This window comes from Manis pentadactyla, chromosome 3, assembly GCF_030020395.1.
Source record: "Manis pentadactyla isolate mManPen7 chromosome 3, mManPen7.hap1, whole genome shotgun sequence".
Classification (NCBI taxonomy): Eukaryota; Metazoa; Chordata; class Mammalia; order Pholidota; family Manidae; genus Manis; species Manis pentadactyla.
This window is the reverse complement of record NC_080021.1, coordinates 169,306,429-169,320,028: the sequence shown is the minus strand read 5'-3', so window position 1 is coordinate 169,320,028 and position 13,600 is coordinate 169,306,429. Positions and strand designations below refer to the sequence as shown.

General features: G+C 38.1%; 1 protein-coding gene across 5 annotated transcripts in view; it reads right to left on the bottom strand.

Annotated features, from left to right (window-relative positions):
* Positions 1–13,600, bottom strand: part of CCDC171 (coiled-coil domain containing 171) — a 369,406-nt gene that overhangs the window by 34,138 nt on the left and 321,668 nt on the right. For all 5 annotated transcript variants that reach the window (XM_057498705.1, XM_057498704.1, XM_057498703.1 and 2 more), the window contains one exon: positions 7,601–7,753. In XM_057498705.1, coding sequence (XP_057354688.1) covers positions 7,601–7,753 — 153 coding nt within the window. The remainder of the gene's footprint in view (positions 1–7,600; positions 7,754–13,600) is intronic.

Sequence of the window (13,600 nt, the reverse complement as noted above, 5' to 3'; positions counted from 1 at the left end):
TCTGTTCTCATGACATCATTCTTTTTTGGTTTTCCTCTTACCTCTTGGCCTGTTTCTTCAGTCTCCTTTGCATCCTTACATTATTCTACTTAAGCATTATATGTCCAAGGTTTCAAGCTTCATTCCTAGGCTTTCTCCCTTTTTACTCTGTAAACTGTCCCTACAGTACAGTCTCATTTTTGCTAATAGCTTCAAGTCCTATCTATTTTGCAATGCTTTAAAAATTGCATCTCCAGGTTGGCATCTTCCTTGAATGCCACGTCAAGCAGACTTTTGGCATCTCCAATTAGATGTCTCAAAGGTACTCAAACTCGACATACTCTAAACTCAATATTCCATCCAGTTCCACTGTTTCTCTCTCAGTAAATGAGATCACTGACCCATTTCCAAGAGGAAAAAACCTAGGAATTGAATGACACATGACACACACCTTTGTCCTGTTATTCACATCCAATTGTTTCTTCACACTACAGTCAAAGTAAACCTGAGCATGTCACTCCATCTTTAAAGTCTTCCAATGAGTTTTCCTTTGCACTTCAAAACAAAGACAACAAAGTCTGGCCTCCATCCTTCTCTCTAGACTACTGTTGTCTCAGACTACTCTTGCCTTTGCTCTTTTCCAGCTGCACTGGTCTTTCTCAATTTCTTCTTTCCATCACAGAGCCTTTGTAGAAGTTCCCACTCTCTCCTCCTGATCTGGTATATATGCCCTTCTATCCCTGGATAACTCCTATCCAGTCTTCAGATATTAACTCAAGCATTATTGACCCTGAAAAGGTTTTACCAATACCTTAGTCTAGAGCAAGCTTATTTGTTTAAAAACTCATTATACACTTAAGCTCTTTTCTTTCAGTGCACTTATCATAGATACTAATTCCACATTAATTCATCTGATTACATATAAATAATTACTTAAACTATTCAATTTTAAGTTCATGAGAGCAAGGATTTTCTGCTTTGGTTCACATGATGTCCCTAGGAGCAGAACTATGCCTGCTATAGTGGAGGTACTGAACTAATGGATAAAGAACACAATACAAAGAAGGCAGAGCTCATGTAAGTAGAGGCCAAAGACCAAAAAGTTGGTAACAAGTGAAACAAAGGAGATGAGTATTTAAAGAAGAAGGTACATTAAGAGCCTCATATGTTGCGGAAAGATTAAAAGGAATGAATAGATAGAACAAGCAGAAAATTATTGGTGACCTTTGAGAAAATAGTTTCATGGAATGATAGACTCACAAGCCAGACAGCAGTGAAGCTCAGGAGTAAATAGGAGGTGAGTATATAAAAGAAGCAAGTATAGACTACTTTTCAAGAATGTGTCAATGAAAGTGGGTAAAGACAGCTGCAGAAAGGACAGAGAGCTTAGTCACTGGAACACACTGATAGTGTAGTTATGTGCTCAAGACTACAGCAGGAAGCAGAATAAAATGACAAGGTTTACAGCAGAAAGATGTTAGGTTAGTAAATAATCTTTTCCTATAGCACAATCCAATTACTCTCCATCAAGATAATGTTGACAAAAATAACAGCTAACTTTCCGGGAGACAAGTCACTGTGAGGCAAAGGCCAAAGTACTTTAACATTTCTCACTAAACCTCTCAACATCTCTATTAAAGGAGTAGTATCATTGTCCCCATTTTACAGATGAAAACCCTAATCAGCCACGTGATTAGCAACTGACAGAGTTGGGATTAAATATAGATGTATCTTACTTCTCTAACACACATTATTACACATTATTAATTGGTTAACCCAATACCCATTTATTCCCATTTCCCTTGTCCTTTTACTAATGTGGTTAGAAGTGGCCATATGACCCATTTCCAGCTAATGAAATCTAAGTGGAATTATGTTTGGAGCTTCCTTGGAAGGCTTTCCTTTCTAAAAATATATAAACATTTAAATGCATATTTGTATATTTATAGGTGTATAATATATTTAATATCTATTATCTATTAGATTACCTTAAAATGTATAAATATTGAAGTAAATATATACATATAATATGAGTGATATGGGGTTTTTTTTTTAAGGAAAAGAATTCCAAGGCTTTATTATAATATAAAACAGATATTACTGAGCCATCCCATCCTTCTGATTTGAATGTAATTGTAAGGCCTAGAGCTGTCTGCTGTTTTATGACAATGAGAGGGTAGCAGAGAAATTACAGAGATGTTGAACCACCAAACTAATCACAATAGCCACCTACTTCTAGACTTCTTGCTACGTGAGGAAAAAAACCCCACAAAAACCTCTGCATTTTCTTAAGTCATGTTAGTCAGGTTTTCTGTTATTTACACTTAATTGTTTTTCTAATGGATATAATTCCATTAATCCTGGATAAAAAGCTCATGCTCTTATCTACCAAAATATATCACCTCTTATCTACTAAATACAGAGATAAAGAATCTTCTACCTCCCTCAGAGAGTTATTAAGGAGTCTGAGTTAGAAAATGCATATATAAATGTCTTGAAAAATGAAAACTATTATAGACATTTATTACTGTTAAAAAAACCATGGCTTCTCAATTGAGGGAAGAGACCGGAGAGCAGGTGTGCCCTAGAGACAAGGGGCGAGGCAGCATTCTCCTGGAAGGACACTCAGAACCAGCTGGGAAAATGTTCACATTACACATGCACCCTTTTGAGAATCATAGCCAGGGTGAACCACCTTTTGCAAACACGATGATAAGCATATCCTACAGATGTACTCAGAAGGAGAAAAGGTTGAGAAGTAGCATTTTATTATAGTGAGGTATAGTAAGCACACTTCCATTAAGACATCAGTAGCATGATATATTAGTTGGTAAAAAAGTTTTGAAACCTTGGGAAAACAATTCCACTTTATCAAGTGGGCCTTTCTTAAAACACAAGTAATTCTTTTTATATGAATAACTGTAACAAACAATAAACAATAGTATGAGCCAACAAAGCCAACACGACCTAAACAGTATGATGTAATATTAACCAACAGGATAACAGAGTTTGCAGAAGCAATGTGACTATTTGTCAGAGAAAGGCTAGAATAATTTCCAAATACCATTTCAATTGTTTTTGAAGTTTCCTCTTCATTTTAATATCTCTTGGTGGTGGTCAAACTTACTATTCTCTCAATAAGAATTAACAAAGTCATTTTAAAAATTGAACTCCAGAGGAGGAGGCTCAAGATGGCGGCGTGAGTAGAGTGGCAGAAATCTCCTCCCAAAACCATATATACTTTTGAAAATACAACAACGCCAAAAAGAGAGAGCAGAAGATACAGTACAACAGCCAGGCTACATTCTACATCTGCAAGAACTCAGCATCTCACGAAAAGGGTAAGATACAAAGCCGCGACCCAGCGGGACCCGAGCGCTCCCCCCACTCCAGCTCACTGGTGGGAGGAAAAGAATCAGAGTGGGGAGGGAGTGGAAGGACAGGATTGCTAATTAACCAGCCCTAGTAATCTGCACCAGAACCACAGACATACATTGCATGGTGTACTGGATATTAGAGAAACAGAAAAGTAAAATCTGAGATGGAGACTGCAAGTGGGTCCTAACAACCATCTCCCCTGGGACAAAAGAAAAGTGGGTGCATTTTTAAAATTCTTAAAGGGACAAGGGCCTAACAGCTGGAAAAAACCATCGTGGCACACTCAGCCCAGCAGGCTGGGAAACCTAAGGAACTTCAGATGCCCCAACACCCTGGTGGGTAACCCAGCCACAAAGGCCTCATGGCAATAAGCAGCCTGGTATTCATTCCCCAAGGCCAGCGCTGCAAGCAAACCAGCTGACCTGCCACAGCGGCGGAGCAGCCAAAGAGTGGCCCAGCCCACAGCAACCACACAGAGTCTCCTCCCAGGGCGCAGCTAACCAGGACAGAACCAGAGGCTGCCGCTGGCATATAGTTGCCCAGCACAGACAGAGGAAGTCAGAGCAAGGTCTGGAGAGGAGGAAGGGGCGCCATTCTCACAGGAGAAAACACCCTATGCATCTGCCAATCCAAACAGTGCTCTGGGCTATCCTGAGGGCTGCTCTGCCCATGGCAGCAAAGGAGATTATCAAAGAGACTGCTCCCTGCCTGCGAGTAACTGACACAGGCAATGGGGAAGGGCAAGGAGACAAGCAAGCAGGAAGGGATCTTCTTCTCCCAGCTGACACACGTGCAACCTGCCTACAATCACTTCTATAGCCATGAAAAGGCAGAAGAATCTGATTCAGTCAGAAATCACTCAGACAACCCCAGAGAGAGGGCCTGGTGAGAAAGATATAACCAATCTTCCTGAAAAAGAATTCAAAATAAAAGTCATAGCCAAGCTGATGGACCTGCAGAGAAATATGCAAGAGCTAAGGGATGAAGTCCGGAGGGACAGAACAGATATGAAACAATCTCTGGAAGGACTTAAGAGCAGACTGGATGAAGTGCAAGAGACTGTTAATGGAACAGAAATCGGAGATCAGGAATACAGAGAAGCTGAGGCAGAGAGAGATAAAAGGATCTCCAGGAATGAAAGAACATTAAGAGAACTGTGTAACCAATCCAAATGGAACAATATTCACATTATAGGGGTACCAGAAGAAGAAGAGAGAGATAAAGGGATAGAAAGTGTCTTTGAAGAAATAATTGCTGAAAACTTCCCCAAGCTGGGGGAGGAAATAGTCGCTCAAACCAAGGAAGTCCACAGATCTCCCAACACAGGGGACCAAAGGAGGACAACACCAAGACATATAATAATTAAAATGGCAAAGATCAAAGACAAGGACAGAGTATTAAAGGCAGCCAGAGAGAGAAAAAAGATCACTTACAAAGGAAAACTTACCAGGCTATCATCAGACTTCTCAACAGAAACCTTACAGGACAGAAGAAAATGGCATGAAATATTTAATGCAATGAAATAGAAGGGTCTTGAACCAAGAATACTGTATCCAGCACAATTATCATTTAAATTTGAAGGAGGGATTAAACAATTACTAGACAGGCAAAAGTTGAGGGAATCTGCCTCCAATAAAGCACCTCTACAGGGTATTTTAAAGGGAATGCTCTAGATGGAAGCACTCCTAAGGCTAAATAGATGTCACCAGAGAAAATAAAATCACAGCAAAGAAAACAGACCAACCACATACTAACTAAAGGCAAAAAATAAAATCAACTATTCACAAAAGCAGTCAAAAGAAACACAAAAGAGTACAGAATAAAACACTTAACATATAAAGAATGGAGGAGGAAGAATAAGAAGGGATAGAAAAAAAAATCATCACACTGTGTTTATAATAGCTTAATAAGAGAGTTAAGATAGATGGTTAGATAGTAAAGAAGCTACCCTTGAACCTTTGGTAACCACGAATCCAAAGCCTGCAATGGCAATAAGTACATATCTTTCAATAATAACCCTAAATGTAAATGAACTTAATGTGCTAATCAAAAGACACAGAGTAAACAGAATGGATAAAAAAGCAAGACCCATCTATATGCTGCTTAGAAGAGACTCACTTCAAACCCAAAGACATACACAGACTAAAAGTAAAGGGATGGAAAAAGATATTTCATGCAAACAATAGGGAGAAAAAAGCAGGTGTTGCAGTACTAGTATCAGACAAAATAGACTTCAAAACAAAGAAAGTAACACGAGATAAAGAAGGACATTACATAATGATAAAGGGCTCAGTCCAACAAGAGGATATAACCATTATAAATATGTATGCACCCAACACAGGAGCACCAGCATATGTGAAACAAATACTATCAGAACTAAAGGAGGAAATAGAATGCAATGCATTCATTTTAGGAGACTTCAACACACCACACACTCCAAAGGGCAGATCCACCAGACAGAAAATAAGTAAGGACACAGAGGCACTGAACAACACGCTAGAACAGATGGACCTAATAGACATCTATAGAACTCTACACCCAAAAGCAGCAGGATACACATTCTTCTCAAGTGCACATGGAACATTCTCCAGAATAGACCACATACTAGGTAACAAAAAGAGCCTTAGTAAATTCAAAAAGACTGAAATTCTACCAACCAACTTCTCAGACCACAAAGGTATAAAACCAGAAATTAATTGTACAAAGAAAACAAAAAGGCTGACAAACACATGGAGGCTTAACAACATGCTCCTAAATAATCAATGGATCAGTGACCAAATTAAAACAGAGATCAAGCAATATATGGAGACAAATGACAACAACAGCACAAAGCCCCAACTTCTGTGGGACCCAGTGAAAACAGTTCTAAGAGGAAAGCACATAGCAATCTGTGTCTATTTAAAGAAAGAAGAAGATTCCCAAATGAAGAGTCTAAGCTCACAATTACTGAAACGGGAAAAAGAAGAACAAATGAGGGCCAAAGTCAGCAGAAGGAGGGACTTAATAGAGATCAGAGAAGAAATAAATAAAATTGAAAAGAATTAAACAAGAGAAAAAATCAATGAAAACATGAGCTGGTTCTTTGAGAAAATAAACAAAATAGATAAACCCCTAGCCAGACTTATTAAGAGAAAAAGAGAATCTACACACATCAACAGAATCAGAAAAGAGAAAGGAAAAATCATGACGGACTCCACAGAAATACAAAGACTTATTAGAGAATACTATTAAAATCTATATGCTAACAAACTGGATAACCAAGAAGAAATGGATAACTTCCTAGAAAAATACAATCTTCCAAGACTGTCCCAGGAAGAAACAGAAAATCTAAATAGATGAATACCAGCAATGAAATTGAATTGGTAATCAAAAAACTACTCAAGAACAAAACTCCCAGGCCAGATGGATTCACCACTGAATTTTATTTGTTTTAATAGTAATATTACTCCTTCACTGTTGGGTGCATCATTTGAAATGGGTCAACAGCTGAATGGCTAATGATACTGTCTTTACCTACTGGTCACCCTGATCCATTATAATCAAATCAAAAAGGAAAAGACATTCCAACTATTGGTGACCATCTGAATCTCACTGTTGATGCATCTGCCATTTGAGAAAAACAGTTTAAATGTTTATTTTATTCCTGTATGTCACAAATAAATTCATTTTATGATACCCCTCACACATATGTTTCAAATGTAGCAAATTCTGTTTAGTCTTAAATGAGCTGAAGTTTCATCATGGGCTAAAATTTTAAGACATAAAATGACTACTGAAACTGAATTTTAATCATAACGATGAATCACAACATGCATCTTTAGCTAGACATGTATTATGGATAAGTTAGTTTTCTACAGAGAATAATCACATGTTCTAATTACCATTTTGGTTATACACATAATTAATAATATTCTGTCTTAATGGGACACACTGAATCTTCAGACAGTTGCAAGCTTTAACTATGCATACTGCCAAATCCAACTGTCAGCTGCACTGCAAACACAAAGGAATCTTGATGTAGTGCTTTAGCATTGTTAATAATATGCATATCTTTATACATGATACAATGGAAAAGTTAATTGCCTTTCTTCCTTCAAAATTTTCTCCACGCTACTAATTTTGTTGCTTCATTGATCATTTACCCTAAATTACATATATTGGTGAGTGATCTTATGAGCAATAAAAGCATGAGTGTAAATGTGACCCCAAGATCCAGAGAAGAAAAAAATATTGTAGGACTTACTGATTGTAAACTTTCATTTTCACGTAAACAAGCTGTATGAAGTTCTGATTTCAAGGTTGCAATGTGACTTCGATGAGATGTCATTTCCTTCTCTAATGTAGCAATTCTAGTGCTTGCAAGCTGGTAGACATCCATGAAACTTTTAATCATACCCTTAAGAAATAAAAATAATGTCACATACAATTCAAATAAAGCTGTCCCCAAAGAAGAATTTCCATAATTTGAAGGCAAAATCATTAAAATTTAAAAATAAATACTTCTTCTTTCTTTAAAATAATAAAGCTAAATCTCACATTTTGTACTGAGAACTAATAAAGCTAAACTTCACAGTTTATATTGAGGGACTATTTTAAGAAAGTTTGGGAGAGAAATAATTGAGACTTCTTTTCCAGAGCATTTGTTTAAATAAGATGTACTTTGATCTACTGTGCTTAGAATTTAGAATGCAGTTTTTTAAGATAGCACACTTATTATCTTTGTAAAGTTAAGTTCAAGTTGTAATTTGACCTAAATCTCAATAAGATGCACAAAAAGATGGATATATTAAAAAGATATCTCAAAATGAGTTAGTAAAGTTTTCAATCCACCTAAAAAAGCAAATACTTTCAAATAAAAGGGGCTGAAATAATCCTGCCATTTTCTTAAGAGTAAACAATGTGATTCCTACATGGTAAAGAAGCATAATTATGCTCATTCAAATAACAGAGAAATGCCCTTCCATCATACTATGTTTAATAAAATAACATAAGCAAGTGCTGATATGCTGATAACTTTTTTTTAAATTACAGTTCAATCATATTCTATGGGCTCTCTCTTTTAAAGCAACTACAGGTTGCTCTCTATCCAACAATACTATTTACACTTTTTTTTAAGGCTTTGAAAATACTTCAAATCTATCAAATAAAATCAAATATTTCATTTTACAATACATAATGCTATACAGTTTTGTTACATAATCTATTATTTACAGGGAAAAAAAATGATGTTCCAACCACAGCCACAATCTAGTAAAATATACACAGTGTAAGAATTTCCAAATTACATTTAATCTGAAGACTGATTTGGGAAAGCCTAGAGAAACTAGATATTTGAGTAATTATGATTGTGTATGAAATAATAATTTGGTGGACAAAGAATAAAATACAATATACACAATGTTTGACAAACAGAAGTAGGTTAGCTATTTGTAGGTAATAAGAAGGTTCACACACTTTTGCTTAATTCCTATCTGCCCTAAAAAAAATCCAACTCAGGAGGGGTGGAACCAAGATGGCGGCATGAGTAGAGCAGCGGAAATCTCCTCCAAAACCATATATATTTTTGAAAATACAACAAAGACAACTCTTCCTAAAAGAGAGACCAGGAGACACAGGACAACAGCCAGACTACATCTACACCTGTGAGAACCCAGCGCCTCACGAAGGGGGTAAGATATAAGCCGCAGCCCGGCGGGAACCGAGCGCCCCTCACCCCAGCTCCCGGTGGGAGGAGAGGAGTCGGAGTGGGGAGGGAGAGGGAGCCCAGGACTCATAATACCCAGCCCTAGCCATCCTCACCGGAGCACAGACACAGTGCATGCGTGGGGTGCTGGAAACTAGGGAAACAGGACAGTAAGAACTCTGAGTGGTCCCCGCAGCCGGTGCCCCGGGGACAAAGAAAAGCGAGTGCTTTTTGAAAGTCTTAAGGGGACAGGGACCCCACAGCTGGATGGAAGCATCCCGGGACACATAGCCCAGCAGCTGGGAATCCCGGGGAACTCAGGGCACCCTAACCCCTTGGAGGCCCCTCATGGAGATAAACAGACTCCTGGCCGTTTCCCCTCCGACACGGCTCCACCATATCGGAGCAGCGGCCTGAGGCAGGCCACGCCCACAGCAATCACAGAGTCAAACTCCACAGTGGCCGGGCAACAATCAGAAATCCCGTCTGCGCGCAGCTGCCCAGCACACGCCGCTAGAGGTTGCTGTTCTCCCAGGAGAGGAAGGTCACAAACCAACAAGAAGGGATGTTCTCCCAGCCGTCACTCGTGCCAACTACGCAACCTGTCTCTATCGCCATGAAAAGGCAGAATATGAGACAGACCAAAATCAACACCTGAGAAGTCAACACCTGAGAAGAAGATAGATCTAACCAGTCTTCCTGAAAAAGAATTCAAAATAAAAATCATAAACATGCTGACGGAGCTGCAGAGAAATATACAAGAGCTAAGGGATGACATCCGGAGGGAGATTACAGAAGTGAAACAATCTCTGGAAGGATTTATAAGCAGAATGGATGAGATGCAAGAGGCCACTGATGGAATAGAAACCAGAGAACAGGAACGCATAGAAGCTGACACAGAGAGAGATAAAAGAATCTCCAGGAATGAAACAATATTAAGAGAACTGTGTGACCAATCCAAAAGGAACAATGTCTGCATTACAGGGGTACCAGAAGAAGAAGAGAGAGAAAAAAGGGATAGAAAGTGTCTTTGAGAAATAATTGCTGAAAACTTCCCCAAGCTGGGGGAGGAAATAATTGATAAGACCACGGAAGTACATAGAACCGCCAAAAGAAAGGACCCAAGGAGGACAACACCAAGACACATAATAATTAAAATGGCAAAGATTAAGGACAAGGACAGAGTTTTAAAGGCAACTAGACAGAAGGAAAAGGTTGCCTACAAAGGAAAACCCATTAGGCTATCATCAGACTTCTCAACAGAAACCTTACAGGACAGAAGAGAATGGCATGATATATTTAATGCAATGAAACAGAAGGGCCTTGAACCAAGAATACTGTATCCAGCATGACTATCATTTAAATATGAAGGAGGGATTAAACAATTCCCAGACAAGCAAAAGTTGAGGGAATTTGCCTCCCACAAACCACCTCTACAGGGAATTTTAGAGGGACTGCTCTAGATGGGAGCACTCCTAAGGCTAAACAGATGTCACCAGAGAAAATAAAATCAGAGCAAAGAAAGCAGACCAACCAAATACTAACTAAAGTCAAAAAATAAAATCAACTACCCACAAAAAGCAGTTAAAGGAAACACGAAAAAACACAGAATAAAACAACCAACATAAAAAGAATGGAGGAGGAGGAATAAGAAGGGAGAGAAGAAAAGAATCTCCAGACAGTGTATATAACAGCTCAATAAGCGACCTAAATTAGGCAGTAAGATATTAAAGAAGCTAACCTTGAACCTTTGGTAACCACGCATCTAAAGCCTGCAATGGCAATAAATACATATCTTTCAATAGTCACCCTAAATGTAAATGGACTTAATGCATGAATCAAAAGACACAGAGTAATAGAATGGATAAAAAAGCAAGACCCATCTATATGCTGCTTATAAGAAACTCACCTCAAACCCAAAGACATGCACAGACTAAAAGTAAAGGGATGGAAAAAGATACTTGATGCAAACAACAGGGAGAAGAAAGCAGGTGTTGCAGTACTAGGATCAGACAAAATAGACTTCAAGACAAAGAAAGTAACAAGAGATAAAGAAGGACATTACATAATGATAAAGGGCTCAGTCCAACAAGAGGATATAACCATTATAAATATATATGCACCCAACACAGGAGCACCAGCATATGTGAAACAAATACTAACAGAACTAAAGGAGGAATCAGAATGCAATGCATTCATTTTAGGAGACTTCAACATGCCGCTCATCCCAAAGGATAGACCCACCAGACAGAAAATAAGTAAGGACATGGAGGCACTGAACAACACACTAGAACAGATGGACCTAATAGACATCTATAGAACTCTACATCCAAAAGCAACAGAATACACATTCTTCTCAAGTGCACATGGAACATTCTCCAGAATAGACCACATACTAGGTCACAAAAAGAGCCTCAGTAAATTCCAAAAGTTTGAAATTCTACCAACCAACTTTTCTGACCACAAAGGTATAAAACTAGAAATAAATTCTACAAAGAAAACAAAAAGGCTCACAAACACATGGAGGCTTAACAACATGCTCCTAAATAATCAATGGATCAACGAACAAAATAAAATGGAGATCAAGGAATATATGGAAACAAATAACAACAACACACAGCCCCAACTTCTGTGGAACGCAGCGAAAGCAGTCTTAAGAGGAAAGTATATAGCAATCCAGGCATACCTAAAGAAGGAAGAACAATCCCAAATGAATAGTCTAACATCACAATTATCGAAACTGGAAAAAGAAGAACAAATGAGGCCTAAAGTCAGCAGAAGGAGGGTCATAATAAAGATCAGAGAAGAAATTTTAAAAATTGAGAAAAATAAAACAATAGAAAAAATCAATAAAACCAAGAGCTGGTTCTTTGAGAAAATAAACAAAATAGATAAGCCTCTAGCCAAACTTATTAAGAGAAAAAAGAGAATCAACACAAATCAACAGAATCAGAAATGAGAATGGAAAAATCACGACAGAATCCACAGAAATACAAAGAATTATTAAAGACTACTATGAAAACCTATATGCTAACAAGCTGGAAAACCTAGAAGAAATGGACAATTTCCTAGAAAAATACAACCTTCCAAGACTGACCCAGAAAGAAACAGAAAATCTAAACAAACCAATTACCAGCAACGAAATTGAAGTGGTAATCAAAAAACTACCCAAGAAAAAAACCGCCAGGCCAGATGGATTTACCTCAGAATTTTATCAGACTTACAGAGAAGACATAATACCCATTCTCCTTAAAGTTTTCCAGAAAATAGAAGAGGAGGGAATACTCCCAAACTCATTCTATGAAGCCAACATCACCCTAATACCAAAATTAGGCAAAGACCCCACCAAAAAAGAAAACTACAGACCAATATCCCTGATGAACGTAGATGCAAAAATACTCAACAACAAGCAAACAGCAACAAACAGCAAACAGAATTCAAAAATAAATCAAGAGGATCATACACCATGACCAAGTGGGATTCATCCCAGGGATGCAAGGATAGTACAACATTCGAAAATCCATCAACATCATCCATCACATCAACAAAAAGAAAGACAAAAACCATATGGTCATTTCCATAGATGCTGAAAAAGCATTCAACAAAATTCAACATCCATTCATGATAAAAACTCTCAGCAAAATGGGTGTAGAGGGCAAATACCTCAACATAATAAAGGCCGTATATGATAAACCCACAGCTAACATCATAGTGAACAGCAAGAAACTGAAAGCTTTTCCTTTGAGATTGGGACCAAGACAGGGGTGCCCACTCTCCCCATTGTTATTCAACATAGTACTGGAGGTCCTGGCCACGGCAATCAGACAAAACAAAGAAATATGAGGTATTCAGATTGGTAAAGAAGAAGTCAAACTGTCACTATTTGCAGATGACATGATATTGTACATAAAAATCCCTAAAGACTCCACTCCAAAACTGCTAGAACTAATATTGGAATTCAGCAAAGTTGCAGGATACAAAGTTAATACACAGAAATCTGTGGCTTTCCTATACACTAACAATGAACTAATAGAAAGAAAAATCAGGAAAACAATTCCATTGACAATGGCATCAAAAAGAATAAAATACCTAGAAATAAACCTAACCAAGGAAGTGAAAGACCTATACCCTGAAAACTATAAGACACTCTTAAGAGAAATTAAAGAGGTCACTAACAAATGGAAACTCATCCCATGCTCTTGGGTAGGAAGAATCGTCAAAATGGCCATTCTGCCCAAAGCAATATACAGATTCGATGCAATCCCTATCAAATTACCAACAGCATTCTTCAATGAACTGGAACAAATATTTCAAAAATTCATATGGAACCACCAAAGACCCTGAATAGCCAAAGCAATCCTGAGAAGGAAGAATAAAGTGGGGGGTGGGGTGGGGTGGGGGGGAATCTCACTCTCCAACTTCAAGCTCTACTACAAAGCCACAGTAATCAAGACAATTTGGAACTGGCATTAAGAACAGAGCCACAGACCAGTGGAACAGAGTAGAGACTCCAGACATTAACCCAAACATATATGGTCAATTAATAAAGAAGCCATGGAC